Source organism: Hydra vulgaris, chromosome 12 (assembly GCF_038396675.1).
Source record: "Hydra vulgaris chromosome 12, alternate assembly HydraT2T_AEP".
NCBI lineage: Eukaryota > Metazoa > Cnidaria > Hydrozoa > Anthoathecata > Hydridae > Hydra > Hydra vulgaris.
Window position 1 is genome coordinate 2,078,180 of NC_088931.1, and position 17,781 is coordinate 2,095,960.

Sequence of the window (17,781 nt, forward strand, 5' to 3'; positions counted from 1 at the left end):
CAGAGTGACATTAAAGTTTGCCTTCAGTTAAATATGGAGGATATTCTTCATAATTGAATTTCAATTATGACTAGATTTGGGATTAGAGTCAGGCCTAGTATGTGTCTTTTGTCTTTTCTTTACAAAGCTGGTGGAGTTGACATTAACATTATGTTAATATCAAAATCAACTCTAAACAGAAAAACTCGTAATGTTTTCAAGTCTGAAGCACAGATAATTAGAGAAAAAAACATAGATAAAATAAGAGGTTTAAAAATTTTGATACCAAGATTTAAGTGATACGATTGGGAAATAGGAATATCTAAATATGAGTATAGATTTGCCATTAGCCCATGTTCACCAGAGTCTGATCCACTAAACTTCCTTCTTGGCACCTAAAAAATTGAAAGCTCTAAAGGAAGTGATCAAGCCATTGCAATTCAAAATATGTCTAACCTGATTAACAGATGTTGTTGACAATGTCCAGTAACACTGGCAAAATAAAGGTGCTTTAAAAAGTTATTTCATAGTTATGCCCTAGATAGACTGGTTCTCTGGTTAATGTGAAAACATCACATCTATAATAAGCACGTGGCTTATGCAATGAAAAAAATTTTCAGTCCATCAAATGGTCCCAGCAAGAAGCTTTATATAATTCTCCAAAAACTATGGCCACAAATTTACAAAGGTATAAACAAACTTATATTTGCTTTTAGACCTGGCTCATTACTGTTCAAATTTGCCTTGGATACTAAAGATTTCTGTATCACAACTGTTTGTAAGAATACTTTCCAGAGAGGTGATTATAAGTATCTTTGTAAGCTTCTGGCATTATTAAACTGAGTTATTAAACTTCTCATTTAAACAGCCTGCAGCTCATCACAAAGCAAGATTTATGGCTGACTGTATTTACTTACTGGTTATTCAGATAACTCAAATGTACCACCCTGTTAATTCCGAGACTTAATATGAAAATGTAATTTAATTTTGAAAAACACATTTAACCAACTGGGGGCTGCAACCAACTACATTGTATTTTTTCATGGACTCTTCTATCTGAAAAGCCCTAATACTTCTCAAGCACCCTCAAATAATTTAATAGCGTTCAATATTGCTTTTCAGCTCCAAAGAGTAGACAAGTTAAAGAATTTGCAGCCATAGAGTTCTTTACCAGAGCTTCATGCGTCATACTTGATATCTATCTCCGCAAATAATTTTTCTCTTGCTGATAAGGAAAAGAAAACCGAAATTAAGACTAACTTGTTAAACAGGCTGATTTCTTATGAAATCCTGGAGATAAGAGATCTGATAAAAAAGAAGCCTAAAACTCAGGTTGAAATTATTGCTACATCAAAATTAGAAGACTTTGTCAATAAGCAGTCCTACCTTTTGTTCTTGCTATTGGAGATCTTTAAAAAGGAACTTCTGTTATGAAAAGAAAAAAGGCATCGAAGCCGAAGGAAAATAAGCAAGTGTTTTAGTCTTACTTATTTTACACTTGCAGTTATAAATGAATGTGCAGAACACTTGCAGATATAAATGACCGTGCAGAACACTTGCAGTTATTAAAGACTATGCAGAACACTTGCAGTTATAAATGACCATGCAGAACGCCACATTAAATTAATTCAAGATTTTATTGAGAGAACACACAATGAAGACAGGCTTCAGGATACTCTCCAGATAGTTTTTTATATAACAGAATATAAATGGGATTTTTTTATTAGTTATTAATAATAACAATTGTTGATGTATAGTAGTATTTTTGTATGTATGTGTAATTTGTAATTTAATAAGTAGTAATTTTGTAATTAAATAAGTAGTAATTTTGTATGTATTTGTTATTGTAAAGCGCTCGCTTCATAAGCGAGAGGTTCCGAGTTCAATCACCACTACGTCCCTGGGAGTACCGCGCTCAACTTGTTTCTCCCCGCAGCTGCCTTGTTCATCAAGGTTCGTGTTTTAAAGTTAAAGAGTTAAGAGAGGGTTATAACCGATATTAAGTAGCCTCCTCATCTGTAGTGGCCTACTCGGCCAAAAAAAATTTAGGTAGTTAAGAGGAACGAGCAAATGATTTCAAAGAATGCTACAAAGAATGATCTTAAAATTATTAATTTAATATTATTTGTAATAATAATAATATTGGTTTACATTATATTACAATATTAAAATAAGATAATTTATTATAGTATTAGTTGGTATTAGTTGGTAATTTTGTTGAATGTAAATGATAAACTAAATCTTTAAACTTATTTTTCTATTTATTACAACACAGTAAAAAACGATTGAAACCTTGACATTTTTAAAACTATTTGCTAAAATGTTAATTTTTTTGCATTTAAAAAAAATTTCTCTTCAAAATCAATGATTTATTTTGTAAATAAATCATAGCAAATTTATTTGTTTGACATGCACCGTTAAATAAAATCAAAGTTTACTTATCAAAATAAAAGTAAATTCAACTAAACAACCTTTTGCTTTAGCTAGAGACTTAATTTCTTTTCATAGGTATTTATGGACAAAATAATCCCAAATGCAGTATTCTGCATATCAAAATTTAATATATATATTTTTGGAACACCCTTATATATGTATGTATGTATGTATGTATGTATGTATGTATGTATGTATGTATGTATGTATGTATGTATGTATGTATATATATATATATAAACATATATATATATCTGTGTGCGCGCATGTGTGTGTGTATATATATATATATATATATATATATATATATATATATATTTACATATATATATATATATATATATATATATATATATATATATATATATATATATATATATATATATATATATATATATATATATATATATATATATATATGAAGAATAGACTTGCAAAAAAACAAAAAAAACATGCGCTTTGAAATACACACAAAAAACACTTAAAAAATATATTGGCTAAAATAACAGGTATAATAAAAAACAATTCCTACCAATAATTTCGCCTTTGCTGTTTTTTATAGACATGCAAAGAATAGTTTTAGTTTTAAAATCTGACCCACCATCTACCTAATAAAATTTTAGGAAATTTATTATTAAATGCTTAAATATTTTACAATTTATTAAAAAGTTACTCTACTTACAGAGGGATCAAACCTTGGATCAGCATATGCATCTGGTATATTTAAAGTCTGAATTAAAAATAATAACTTTTGTATTCTTTATGTAACCTCATAAAATTATACTATTATATGGAATATATGTTTTTATACTAAATGTACCTCTCCAGTTGAAGCAACATATCCAGTGATACCAATGTTAATTGGAAAGCGAACCTCTGATAAACCACTTTAAACATAAAATCATTTTTTTTATATAACTCTTTATAATTTTATACATTAAAAAAAAAAACATTTTTTGAAAAAAAATAGATTAAATAGTACCATGATTGTTTTCTTCTCAGTTCACCATCTTCATCAATATAGTCTTTAGCTTCCAAATCAAATGCTTGTGAAAATAATGACTAATAAAAAATTACACAATGCACATAAAAATGAAACAATCACTGTTGAAAAAAAACAAAAAAAAACAAAAAAAAAAAAACTTGATATCATGACCCCAAGATATTCTTTGGAGATGATATCAATTTTAGTAACTGAAACTTAATTCCCATAATCTGGTTAAATTGTCTGCAGGGGGAAATCCAGCTTTTAAATTTTGCATGAAGTCGCACAAAGTAATTAAACAACAAGCATATATTGTTATAAAAAAAAAATTATTCCAACAACAACAATATCCAATAAATTCAATGATAAACATTTTCTTCTTTTTGAAACGATTCATTATAATTATCTGATTTTATTATTAAAAAATTTAGGATAAGAAGAAGTTTCATGACAGATACGTTTTTAGTAGCGATATACCGATAGCACATTTGTGGCCGATGCTAATACCGATGGATGGGAAAAGGCTGATACTGATGCTTAAAATATGTATTTAAAACTTGGAAAAAATAACAATTTTGAAATAATTATAAAATAATAAAAAAAATTTTTTAAGCTTGGTAATTTTGTCTTGGAAAAGTTAATTGCTCACTAATATTACCAAAATATTTTTTTCTAATTAGGTTAACCTGGATATCAAAAGGCTGATACTGATTTTAAAAAGAAAATGGTATTAAGATAAGCAGTTTACTTTAATTCTGTAACTTTAATAATTTATTAGTAATTTAGATATCTAAACAATAATCATATAGAAATATAAAAGGCTATACTTGAATACATATAGACATTATTGCTTAAATAGGTTACTTTTAGGTATAACAATAGAACAACATAAAATAAAACTATTCTAAAAATGACATTATGTTAATAAAAGTATAAGTAAATTCAGCTGTTAAATTAAAGCTTATAAACACCAACTTAAGAATAAACAAATTTGTCTGTAAACAAAGTCAAAATAAACAATTTCTCAAAAAAATTTTAAGTAACGCATAAAGTTTAGTTTATTTATTATTTAATTATTATTAAAATGCAGGATAAAAATATTAAAATGCCATCGGTTAGAAAATCGGTAAATTAATAAAAAAAGACTGATGCCGATTCTGATTGTGCAAAAAATGGCAGATTTAACCGTTGCTGATTAATCTGTACATCACTAGTTTTTAGTCAAGTATTTTTGTTGGTGAGTTCTATGATGTAATTAAAGGAACATCTGGAAAAAATGAATGCTGCTGAGCCATCCAATACATCTCCCCAGTACATCCATATTCTTTAAAATCTCCTGCACTTATTTCCAGCCAGTTGTCAACAAAGAAATTGCTACTGCTGAATATAAAGTAAAGTTATCCATTCAGGAGTATGTGTCCAAATTTTTAAGAGAAATCGTAGAAAATGATTTACAAATCCAAATAGCAGATAGAGCTACACTGAAGAAAACAACTTTTATTTTACAACTCCAAGTAGCAGATAGAGCTACACTGAAGAAAACATATCAAGGACTAAAGATTCAGAATCAGAGGTATTGATGATAAGAGCATGGATTAAATTTCTGAATACATTTCATGATATTTGCACCACCCACAATCTGAAAATCTCTCCTAATTGATCTAAAATTTTTTAGAGGGCAGTCTCTTGAATTGATTTCACACTTTTATTGTGGGTGCGGGTGTGCACTAATATATGCTTGTAGTCCACAAATTAACCAGCTTCATATCACAGGAGAAAATTAAGGTAAATTAAAGGAGGATCAACAAATCCAAAACTTATTTGATGTTGCTCATAGTTATTCTGGAGATTTTTTTTTTTTTTTTTTTTTTAAACATCTTCCAACAAGGTTGCAAGCAGCTACTAATTAAAGTTGGAAGTTACTGAAAGAGAAAAGATGAAGATTGTAAAGCAAGATAACGATTGACAGACAACTTAAAGGATTGCAAATTGTATGAATCAGGAAAGCATGATGAAGGAAGCGAATTCCAAAGAACTGATGTTCGAGGAAAAAAACTAGACAAATAAAACTTAGGAACTAAACTTAGGAACAGTCACAGAAAAAGGATGACACTTAATTGAATGACGAGTAACACAAGAATGAATTTTAGTTGATGGCACAAGAGACGCTAGCTCTTTAGAGCAGTGCCCATTATAGTATTTGTAGAAAAGAGAAAGAGAAGCAACATTACGACGATGTGATAATGGTTGGAGGTTGGCTGCAAGAGCAGGCCCAACTATGTTTACAATGCGTTTTTGCACCTTGTCTAAAAGAGAAAGGGCATCATTAGAAGAACCACCCCAGATATGGCAACAGTATTCCACACAAGGCCGGATTTGAGATTTATAGAGATAGAGAATAGAATCCGAAGTAAGGAAGTGACGAGCTTGATAAAGAGATGCAACCTTAGCAGATGCTAATTTTGCAACTGATTTGATATATGGTTTCCAAGAAAGATTGGAAGTAAGAGTTAATCCTAGAAGATGAAGAGTAGATGACTCATTGAGTACATTACCGTTCATAAATATAGGAAGATCTAAATTATTGCGATAACGATTGGCTGAAAAAAATTGAGTTTTATCTGTATTGAAGTTCACCAGCCACTGTGAGCCCCATGCTGTAGCAGAAGTGAGATCCTTTTCAAGCTCAAATGACCCCTCCAAGCAATCAGAGGGTGTTGGTTTCTTATCACGACAAGAATAAATGGTAGTATCATCAGCAAAAAATGCCACCTTAGATGTGAGAATATCTGGAAGATCGTTAATGTAAATTAAGAAGAGTATAGGGCCAAGGATAGAACCTTGAGGAACCCACGATAAAACCTATCAGTTATTACTGTTAGCAAATCAGCTGTGGAACGAGAAGATCGAAATCCATATTGATGGTCAGAAAGTAAGTTATTAGATTCAAGATGAGAGATTAAGTGTTTGTTAATTAAAGATTCAAAAACCTTGCTTATGGTAAGAAGAAGACTAATGGGACGGTAGTTAGACGCAGGCTGGAAAACAAGACTCTGATAAGCACTTGAATAGTTTTGAGAGTATAGACAACAGCTCCGGAGAACATTTCTGCAAAACATATGTAGTCCGGGCCACAAGCTGTAGAAGAGTCTAGGCAGGAGATGTTCAGAAATGATCTTTAAGGGTGGAATCTTTGGCTATAGAATTATGAGCCATACTGATAAGAGAGACATTTTTTTTTTTTTGACTTGGAGCAACTTGATTAAGAGCTGATACCATCTTTTTTATACCAGAATTAGACAGTCCTGCGTTCTGTTGCACAAAAACAACACATGAGGGAAAAAAAAAACTTTAAAGTTTAATAAAAATGTTACCTAGAATAATTGAAATCAGGTTGTCTTGGTCAGATCTACTAAAACAAAATGTTACATGAGGTGGTGCTTCCTTGTTATTGTTAGCCATGAATGGAGATGCAACTTTTCAGCTGCGACAGTGTCCTTCTGCTAGAGTTTTTTTTCCAGGTTAGACTATATGAAAAGCATTGAGAACATGTTCATTTAACAGTGTTTTGGTTTGTTTCAGGTTTTTGGGTTGGTAAAATTAAATGTAGAGAATTGTACTTTGCTTTGCTAAACAAATTAAAGTCATAAACAAAATCTATTACAATAAGGCTGACTTTGATTGTTGAGAAGTCAATAAGTTTTAGCAAAGTTTGAAGCTTTCCTTATTCAAGCCTCCTAAGATTGAAACATTGATTTTTCATTGATTACACAAGAATAAGTAGTTAGACCATGATTAGAAGTTTTTTAATTAAAAACTTAAAAGCCTAATACTAGTAAAAAAATGAATGAAAGTATTATCACCACCCTTCTTTAAAAGATCTTCTAGGGACATGACATCAAGCACCTTTTCAAACTTTTTTAATAGCGAAATATAAAAAAAACAATAAAATGAGATAAAAAAACAAATAAAAGAAAAATATAGAAAAAACACATTTTATTATTATTCAAAACAATATGAAATTTAACTTAACAAATAATAATAATAATAATAATAATAATAATAATAGTAACTAGGGTCGTTTCCACACCTACCGTGAGTCGACACTTATCGTAGGTTTTAAATATTAACATAAATTTTGCAAAAAGTTGTAAATATTTTTTTATTTTTATATTTTGTGTATCAACAACATCGTCATGCACTTCTATTACAATACATAGAAACCGCAATACATAGTTACTTATATGAACTCAGTGGGTTTATTATGTCAGCCTATGAAAAGACTTTTTTTTTAAGTACCAGCTGTTAGAAGCGTTTCAAATAAAAAAAGGAAATTTAAGAAGATAACATAAAATTTTATTTCTAAATTGACTTAATCAGGTAAATAAAACATGAATTATTAATAATATTATTAAAACAACTCATCATTATTGTATCAATGTAGTATTTTTGAATGTACGATAAGTATGAACTAAAAAAATATCATTCCATACATATCGTATGTCCAATGAATAATCAATTTGTTTCTTTTTTACTATAAAAATAAATAATATTTTACTTAGATTATTTTACAATGGCACGACAAAAATATAAGACAAAAGTTTGTAGTTCAAAACGAAGATTTCAATAGTCAAGATAGTCAATTACGTGATGCAATTAATGCTGTTAAAAAAGGTATGGTTGTGTACAAAGCGAGCAAGACGTTTGGAATTCCTTATCAGATGCTTCGTGATAAAATATCTGGAAGAACTTCTTTGAAAATACAACACTGCGGGTATGAATCAGTTCTTCATGAACAAATTTAAAACAAGTTAGTCAAATGGTTACTAACATGCACCAGAATGGGATTTGCTATGTCTATAGTGCAGCTATCAGATACTGTGCAAAAATATTTGAATTCCAGCAATATAAAAACACAATTTACTAACAACCGTCCTGCAAAAGGTTGGTTTTATGCATTTCTTCGCCGTCATCTCAAAAATGAAGTGAATACTTAAACCGAGCTAGAGGAGGAGTAACTGAAAAAACCATAAGAGATTGGTTTACTGAAATTCCGAAGCTTTTAGGAGAAAACGCTCAATATTTAAATAATTCGATGCGCGTTTTCAATATGGATGAGAGTGGTTTTTGGTTGTCACCAAAAACTAATTTATTAATTGGTGAACGAGGAAAAAATACATATGAAGAAAGTGCTCGAAGTAATAAAAAAAGCATCACCACTTTATTTGCAGTAAATGCCAGCGGAACTTTTGCTCTATCATTAACAATTTTTAAATATGTTCGTCTTCCAAATAGAATTATAAATGCTGCTCCATCAGGATGGGGTATTGGAAAAAGCGAAAATGGTTGGATGACCGCAGAATGTTTTTTTGAGTATATAACAAACGCTTTTCATCCATTTTTAATAAAAGAAGAAATTCCTTTACCAGTTATTATTTTTTTTGATGATCATGCGTCACATTTTTCTATCGAACTTAATGAGTTTTGCTCTAAAAATGGAATAATTTGTGTTGCTTTGTTCCCAAATGCAACACATATTTTGCAGCCGCTCAATGTGGCAGTTTTTGGGCCAATGAAAGCAAAGTGGAAATCGTTTTGCCGACAATGACGCATTGACCATGAAGGACAAGAAATAAACAATGAAAATGTAATAGAAGCATTAAATTCTTTTATAATCGATCCTTCTATGGCAAATAAAATTAAAAGTGGTTTTAAAAATACCGGAATTTTTCCATTTGATGCTAATAGTGTTGACTACAAAAAATTGTTCAAAAATTATCTGAGTCAACTGTTGTTCCGGCTCCTTATTTAGAAGAGAACCATTCAAGTGTGACTTTATCAGCTTTATCTCCCATAACCTTTATTGAAATCTGCATTGATTTTAGTATTTTAGAGCAGTTTAAATTGGCTGACAAACATTTAGGTTAGAAAGGTGATCTTGAATACGTCCAGTTGTATCATTTTTGGAAAAGAGCCTTATCTGAAGCATATAAGACCATAATTTTAACTGATGAAATACAACAGGGTAATAAAAATCTATCAACAACTTGTAATTTAAAATATGTGCAAGGGTATAACTGATATGGAAATGCCTGATTGCAATAATGCAGCTGTGATAGAACCAAAACCAGCTTGTTTCAGTTTAAAAATAGCAGCAGAAATAATAAATCTAATCAAAAGTATTTTAATATGGCCAAAACAACCAGTCCAATTCTCCAAGGAAAACTGCACTTTAAAAGATTGATCAAAGTAAGTACATTATTGATTTGAATTTCAGAGTGAGAATAATTTTAAACTAACCCTTATCGTATTACATTGACGGCTGCAAAAATTCATTTCTAATGCATTTCTACTTTTTGAGTAATCTAATATATTATAATAACTTTTGTTAAACTCACGGTAAGTGTGGAAACGACCCTATACACCACATATTAATACAAATAATTATATTCAAAATTTACATACAGCGAAACAAATATTCAAAAGTTAAAAAAAAAAACTAAATTGTAAAAAAAATTGTAAATATTTACATAACTTGATGTACCAACTTGATGAATAATCAATCAAATCAATCAATAAAAATTACCTTGGAAGAAGGATCAACAAGAAGAACTGAACAGCGTTCACATTGAAGTAATGACTGTGTGTTTAACATAATCTTATGTACAACATCATGAAGTGTGCTCTGTTCCTCAAATATGACTCTTGCAAGATCAAGAAGTACCTGGAAGCAGAATATGTACTTTAACACAGGGCTTTGTGATAAGACTACTGTTGTCTTCTTTTTGCCCCAACCATTTAAATATTTATTTATACATTTTGGTATTGTATCAATATTTAAATGTTGAAATATACATATATATATATATATATATATATATATATATATATATATATATATATATATAAACACAAAAAACCTACAAACAACTAAAAGTATCTATTGGCAACAATTTTATACTTGAAGTCTACACAAAACACTTATTAGCAAGGATATAGTAAATGTTTTTTTAATATAATTTAGTATATCTTACACCTCAATGATCTATTTTACACCTAAAGTTGAATCTTATATAAAAACTTATTAAAAAGGTTTTTAAAACACATTGAAAGCTACATCATTTTTATAACTCTGTTTGCTAAAATTACATCCTATTCTTAGTTCTGCCATTTGTATAGTGCTAGGTACAAATGTCTATAAGTGTAAATGTCTTTAGCATAAGTTGGGTTTGCTAGGCGTATATTGAAAGATTCTGTATAATATATGTATTATATCAGAAAAATTTTATTTTACCAAGCAGAAGTTTTTTTTGGTATTTACATATTTTTCCTATAAATATATACGATAAGATTAAAAAAAATTTAAAATTTATTATGCTTAGGGAAGGACTCCCCAGAAACAACACTGATGACAATGCACTAAATCACTGAGTTGTCAAAGAAATGCGTTTAAGAGAAAAAAAAACATTTTATAAACCTCTTATAAGCTCTACGTATGCGGAAAAGAAAAGTAACGTGAAAAATTGCTTTAAAAGCAATTTAATTTATTTTTTTACTCTTAAAGCAATTTTTAGAATGAATTATTTACTAAAAAAATATTGAACCAAATAAGGAATAAGTATAAAAATAATTGGTGTGGAATAGATAAGTATAGAAATGGTTAGTTTGGAAAAGCTGTTTTTAATCTGTATTTTATGGGTAGAAATAGCTAATCACTTTAGATTATCATTAGATTTAAAAGGAAAACTTCTTTGCAAATAGTTCAGCCTTATCCATAGGAATGTTAATAGGATCATATGTAAGAGAATGGTTAGACTTGCATTTGTTATTGAAACTATTAAAGATTTTTCATGTCTTTAGAATGCAGGTTCTAAAATACTTTCAGTAATTTGAGGATCTTATTATGGTCTTAACCACCTGAAAGATGATTAAGAGAAACAATGATAAGGAATGATAAATATTCAAGTCAATAAAACCAAATATAATGAAAAAAAAAACACACAAAAAACTCGCTTAATTTGACAAAAAAATAAAATTAAAAAAAGCACATTTTTGAGAAGAAAAAAAAAAAAGAACAAAGAGAAAAGAGATTAAGTGAATTAGTTCTAAACTAAAGTACAAAAGAATAGCCAGAAGATTCAAACCTAATTTCACAACAAATAGGTGAATAGATTTGCCAGTATATACCTAAAAGTTTTTTAACTTGACATAAAGTTCTTTGGATATAGATAATCTGATCTAGATACAAAAGAGAAATATGGTAGTAGTGTTGTAGAGAGCATTCACTTTGTAAGCAAAAAGTTTCAAGTTAGATCCCCACTACTGTTTCTGGTAATCATGGCTAGTTTTTCTAAGTTAAAGGATTTAACCTAAAGAGGGTTGGTAACAACAGTTATATAAAAATTCGTAACCTCCTCAACTTTAGTGGCTCGCTTAGCCTTGAGGAAATAAATTCAAAAAATCATTTTACGAATACATGTATTTGCTGAGAAATGATGAAACAAATAAAAAGAATAAATTACACCAATGAATAACAACATGCAATCATGCTTGGTACAACTTAGACAAGAAATGTGTATATATAATATTTACACAAACACACACATACATACACACACTTGCACACATACACACATATACACACACACTTGCACATACACACACACATATACACACACTTGCACACACACACACACATACATACACACACTTGCAAATATACACACACATGTACACACACTTGCACACACACACACACACACACACACACATACACACACACACACATACACACACTTGCAAACATACACACACATGTACACACACTTGCACACACACACACACACACACACACACACACACACACACACATATATACACACTTGCACACATACACACACTTGCACACACAAACACACACATACATACACACACTTGCACACATACACACACATATATATGCAATCCTATATTGAACTTACTAAGTTTCTTTTCATTTCAACTTGAAATTGTTCAAACAATTGAGCATTTGAGATACCTAGTCCACAAAATACCAAATATTTTTGGAAAATCTAAAAAAATAAACAACAAAGTTTATATATATATAGAAAAAAAAAAGAAAAAAAAAAAGAGAAAGAATAATCAAACAACCTTTTCGTCTTCTTCAGTAAACACATGACTGCTTCGTACACCACTTTTATTGATGACTTGCGCTACTGCTATAATCTGATTTCAAAAAAAATAATAATAATTTGATTTTAGAAGAAAAAACTAGATTGTAAAAAAAAAAAAAACAGTGCTATTGTATTTGCAAGCTATTAAACACTACCTGTTTCCATGGATACTTATGAATGAGAATATAAGTCCCTATAACTATAAAACAACTTTTTTTTTTGCAAATTTGCAAAACTTAATAGTTAACACTAAATTTTTGTAATTTAACGTATGAACTGAATAGTTGCTTGTGTACTACACCAATTTATGCACTAGAAATTGTAAAAAAAAATTTGCAGCCCATGCTTCTCTGTCATATAAGGTTCTTAGTTTTGAAATGTACAAGTGAAAGATCATAATGTGAAAACTGTAGAGGCTTACTGTATAAAAAAATTGTTAAAAACTACAAAAGACTTTCTGCAAGATGAAACTGTAGAGGCTTTCTGCAAGATGAAACTGTAGAGGCTTACTGCAAGAAGAAACTGTAGAGGCTTACTGCAAGATGAAACTGTAGAGACTTACTGCAAGATGAAACTGTAGAGATTTACTGCAAGATGAAACTGTAGAGGCTTACTGCAAGATGAAACTGTAGAGACTTACTGCAAGAAAAAACTGTAGGAAAAACAAGAGTTTGATACTTTAAAATAAATTCACAACTCTTTTGAAAGTTGAAAAACAAAATATTTTTATACTTTCAAAAAAAAAGATAAAAGAAAAGGAAGAACATTTTTTAAGAATAGTATTCACCTGTAAGTTATTATTCTATAAATTCATCTGTAAGCTACTGTTCTGTAAATTCATCTGAAAGGTGTATATAAATTCACAGCCACATAACTCCTTATGCTGTAAATTGAACTGTCAACGACATTGTACCACATAAGACTTTTGCATTTCTATTTGTATTATTTACTGATATATTCAATATTTGTTAAAATAAAAAGATTTTAAAAAAGAAAATAGAAACTTTGTTTAAACTTTAAGATCAAATTTTGTGTATTTGGGAAGTAATGCAAAAAAAAAAAAAAAAAAAAAAAATTTTTCTATATCTTTATATTTAATCTTAAAGTCTTAAATCGTATGATTTTTACCCCTTTTTATATCATAATTATAAAATTTTCCAAAATTTTGATATTTTAGAAATAATCAGATATTTCCAGAAAACAGTAAACTGACAGAGTGAATTTGTTACAGGCACTGAATCTTTACATAAATGCAGATAAAGATACAGTTTAGCTTCACAAATTTTTTTTTAACCTTATGTTAAACATTATGTCAACACTATTTTATTTTATATGCTGTTATATGTATGCCCATTGAGATATTTATCTTATCTTGTTAACTTCAAATGTTTAATTTACTTTTTTTGAGCTTAATAAGTTATTTAATTAATTGCAAGAATGAAATAAACACTGACCCTGTGTAAGTCAAGACATTTATATGCAAAAACTGTTCTATGCAGACCTCAGGCCTCTAGCATACAGTGTATATAAAGGCCACACTGATCCTGCGTATGTCAAGACATTAATATCCAAAAATTGTTTCATGCAGACCTCAGACCTCTAGCATGCACTAAATAAAACATGCACTAGACACTTATTATATTAGACCAGGGCGCGACAAATCGACAAATGTTTGTTAAAAAAAAGACAGAAAAAGGAACGTCATGTTTCCTTACTTTTTCATAAACGAACGCATAATTTCAGTAATTTTTTTCCAAATAATTATGCGATTGATAGATTCTTATTTATGAAAAAAACATATTTTTATATAAAGCAAAAAAGTTACTAAGATTTAAAACGCATTTTCAACGACTTTAAAAGAAATGCTAATACTTTATTTAATAGCATTACTTTTAAATTTAATAAAGTACACAACTGAAGAAAGTTTTAGCATGGTTTTTACATGCGCTTACAAGCATCTAAATTTTAGTTAAAATGAATGTATTTGCAACTACTTTTAAAGAAACCGTGCTAAAACATTGCTGTTTTTAAAAGCGTGCATTTTTTTTTTAAATTTTCCTATTGTCGTTAAATTAAAGTTTGCTTGCCCTTTTTAAAGTTTTGAAGAATTTTTTTAAAATTTGCAGAAATTAGATAATTTAATAGAATATATAGAACTATTATGTTTATTATAGTTTTCATTTTTTACTGTGCGTTTAACAACACTAATAATATGATATTTTATTATTAAATACTTAATATTATAAATATAATATTATATTAAGTATTTAATAATAACTTAATATAATAACTTAATATAATTACTTATTACTATATTATTATTTTTTAATGCTTTAAAAAAAGAAATGTCAAAATAACTTTCATTTTATTTTTAGTTCTCTATTATTTAAATTTCTTCTTTTTTTTATAAGTAAATAAATTGAATAAATTGAATTAATGGTTAACAATTTTTTTTTTTTTTTTTTTTTGTAATTCACCTCCCCAAGGCCAAGAAGGCCACTACAGATGAGGAGGCTACTTGTAGTTATAACCCTCTCTCAACTCTATAACTCCGAAACACGAACAAAGCCGCTGCGCGGAGAAACAAGTTAAGCGCGGTACTACTAGGGACGTGGTGGGAATCGAACTCGGAACCTCTCACTTATGAAGCGAGCGCTCTACCACTACACCACTACCGCATTTACAATAATGTTGTATATAAGTTATAATTATTTTGCGCCCAATTTGCAAATGCGTGAAAAATTGTTTCAAATTAATAAAAAATTTATAAAACTCAATAAATATCTTTGATATATCTAATTATTATATATCTTAACTAGAATAAAAGTTATTAGAAAATAAAACTTCCTTATAATTTAATAAAAAAATAAATAAAAAAAATAAAGCACGGGTTTCGAAGTGGAGGTGCACAACCATCTATTTCTAAAAAAAAGGCCTTTAGTAGTTTTCTTAAACAAAAAAAACACCAAAGAAAAGGGCCTTTAGAAAAAAAGCGGGGGAAGGGGGCACATATAGACCCCCCCCCACCCCAACTCTTTATTGCTGTTATTCAACAAACCTCTTAAATTAGGCGTTCGTCAATAAATAAAGAAACGAACGTCAACGTTTATTTAAAAAAACGATTTGTCGCGCCTGGTAGACACTTATACATACCTTTTAATGCTTATAAAAAATTATCCATACCTTTTCATTGTCCTATAAAAATTATATATTTAATAAATTAAAAAGAAAATATATTAAAACTAAAAGTAAAAAAGAGAATATATTAAAATATAAAAGAAAAATAATTTAAAAAAAAATTTATACTTCAACAGTTGAGATAATAGGCATGCATAATATACTTCTAGTGTGATAACCTAATTGCTTATCAACTTCTTGATTAAATCGTGGATCCTAAAAATAAGATTTAATATATATATATATAAATATATATATATATATATATATATACACACATATATATACATATATATATATATAAATATATATATATATATATATATATATATATATATATATATATATATATATATATATATATACATACATATATATATATATATATATAATTAAGTTTAATTTTGCTGTGAGCATATATTCAGCAAGAGTGCTCGATGAATGATATCAGAGCTATATAATTGATTTTTTGATGAGATCTCGTTAAATCAATTATATACATATTTATATATATATATATATATATATATATATATATATATATATATATATATATATATATATATATATATATACACATATATGTATATGTATATATATATACAGTGGTGTACCCTTGTGGTCATCCGGTGGCACGGGACGACTCATTTTCTCAAAGGGCGACTGAAATTTTAAAGAAATGTCTGTCAGTAGCCCGGCAGGACGACCAGACAGTTTGTTACTTTTAAGAGTGTGTTTATTAATAAAACTATATTTTCATCAAAGTAGAAAAGCATCTAGAAAAATAGAGTTATTATTAGTAACGTTTTTCATAATGCCAAACTTTTTATAAAGTACGTTTTTATAAAGTTGTTTAAGTTTTGTAAAAGTTCCTAAAGTTTTTAATAATATTTGAATATCCACTTTATATTTGCTAGATGCTTATCTACTTTTATTAAAGTTTGGAGTTACTAATATTGTTTGAACAAAGAATAAACTTTAAAAATTATAAGTGCTTTATAAAAGTAATAACACTATTATAGTTTTATTATTTTTATAATGCAGTTAGTGACTAAAGTGTTGTTACTTTTGCAGTCGTAAGTTTATTTGTTGTTTTTTTATAGCTTTTACCCTAACAAACTTATAATTTGAAACCCTAATAATTTAATAATAATTTGCTCATTAAAAACAGAGTACTTTGCATAAACTAAAATTTAAAAAAAATCATTAGTTTCACCCGAGAAAAAATACAAAAAAAATTTTTTACACCAGACTACTGATTATCATAGCGGACAACTCAAATAAGAAATAAAAACTGTTTCAGTCGCCCACAGGGCGACTGGGAAAAGGGTACACCACTGATATACATATATACATATATATATATATATACATATATATATAGAGATGTGAAGCGTTTTTTTGGTTCTTGTTTTTTTGGTTTTTTTGGTCATTTTTTTGGAAAAAAATGCAGGGTTCTGTTTTTTTGGTTTTTTTGAGAAATATTTATAAATTCATCATTTAAGCTACTAAATTTAACTTTAATGGCACTATTATTAAACATATTTTAATTTCAGATTTATATAGGAAAACTAAGGCTGAATTTGACTAAAATTCTTTTTCTTTTGGTATGTTTAAAGGTAATTGTTTTATTATTAATGTTTAGGTTTACATGGTTATAGCAGTCCTGTATAAAAAATTATTAGTTAATTTTATCTTCCTCTATTTAATTTTTATTGACTTTATTGTTATATATTGAAACAATAAACACTTCTTATCTAAGTTTATTATACTTAACTACATTTACTTAATTTTATTTACTATTTTATATATATATATATATATATATATATATATATATATATATATATATATATATATATATATATATATACACATATACATATACATATATATATATATATATATATATATATATATATATATATATATATTATTATTATTATTATTATTATTTTATTTTTTATTTATTTACTGTACTTTTAAAGTTTTGAGTTGCGAATAAAAAGTTATAAGGAGTTTTAAAAGCTCTTT

General features: G+C 28.1%; 1 protein-coding gene across 5 annotated transcripts in view; it reads right to left on the reverse strand.

Moving 5' to 3' along the window:
* Positions 1-17,781, reverse strand: part of LOC100198317 (dual 3',5'-cyclic-AMP and -GMP phosphodiesterase 11) — a 66,262-nt gene that overhangs the window by 29,666 nt on the left and 18,815 nt on the right. For 3 of the 5 annotated variants that reach the window (XM_065811215.1, XM_065811217.1, XM_065811218.1), the window contains exons 2-10: positions 15,877-15,963; positions 15,754-15,765; positions 12,548-12,622; positions 12,379-12,468; positions 9,984-10,121; positions 3,395-3,474; positions 3,233-3,299; positions 3,095-3,142; positions 2,945-3,020 (exon numbers count right to left, since the gene is read on the reverse strand). In XM_065811215.1, the coding sequence (XP_065667287.1) occupies positions 2,945-3,020; positions 3,095-3,142; positions 3,233-3,299; positions 3,395-3,474; positions 9,984-10,121; positions 12,379-12,468; positions 12,548-12,622; positions 15,754-15,765; positions 15,877-15,963 (673 nt within the window). The remainder of the gene's footprint in view (positions 1-2,944; positions 3,021-3,094; positions 3,143-3,232; positions 3,300-3,394; positions 3,475-9,983; positions 10,122-12,378; positions 12,469-12,547; positions 12,623-15,753; positions 15,766-15,876; positions 15,964-17,781) is intronic. The other 2 variants (XM_065811216.1, XM_065811219.1) reach the window with 1 other exon arrangement.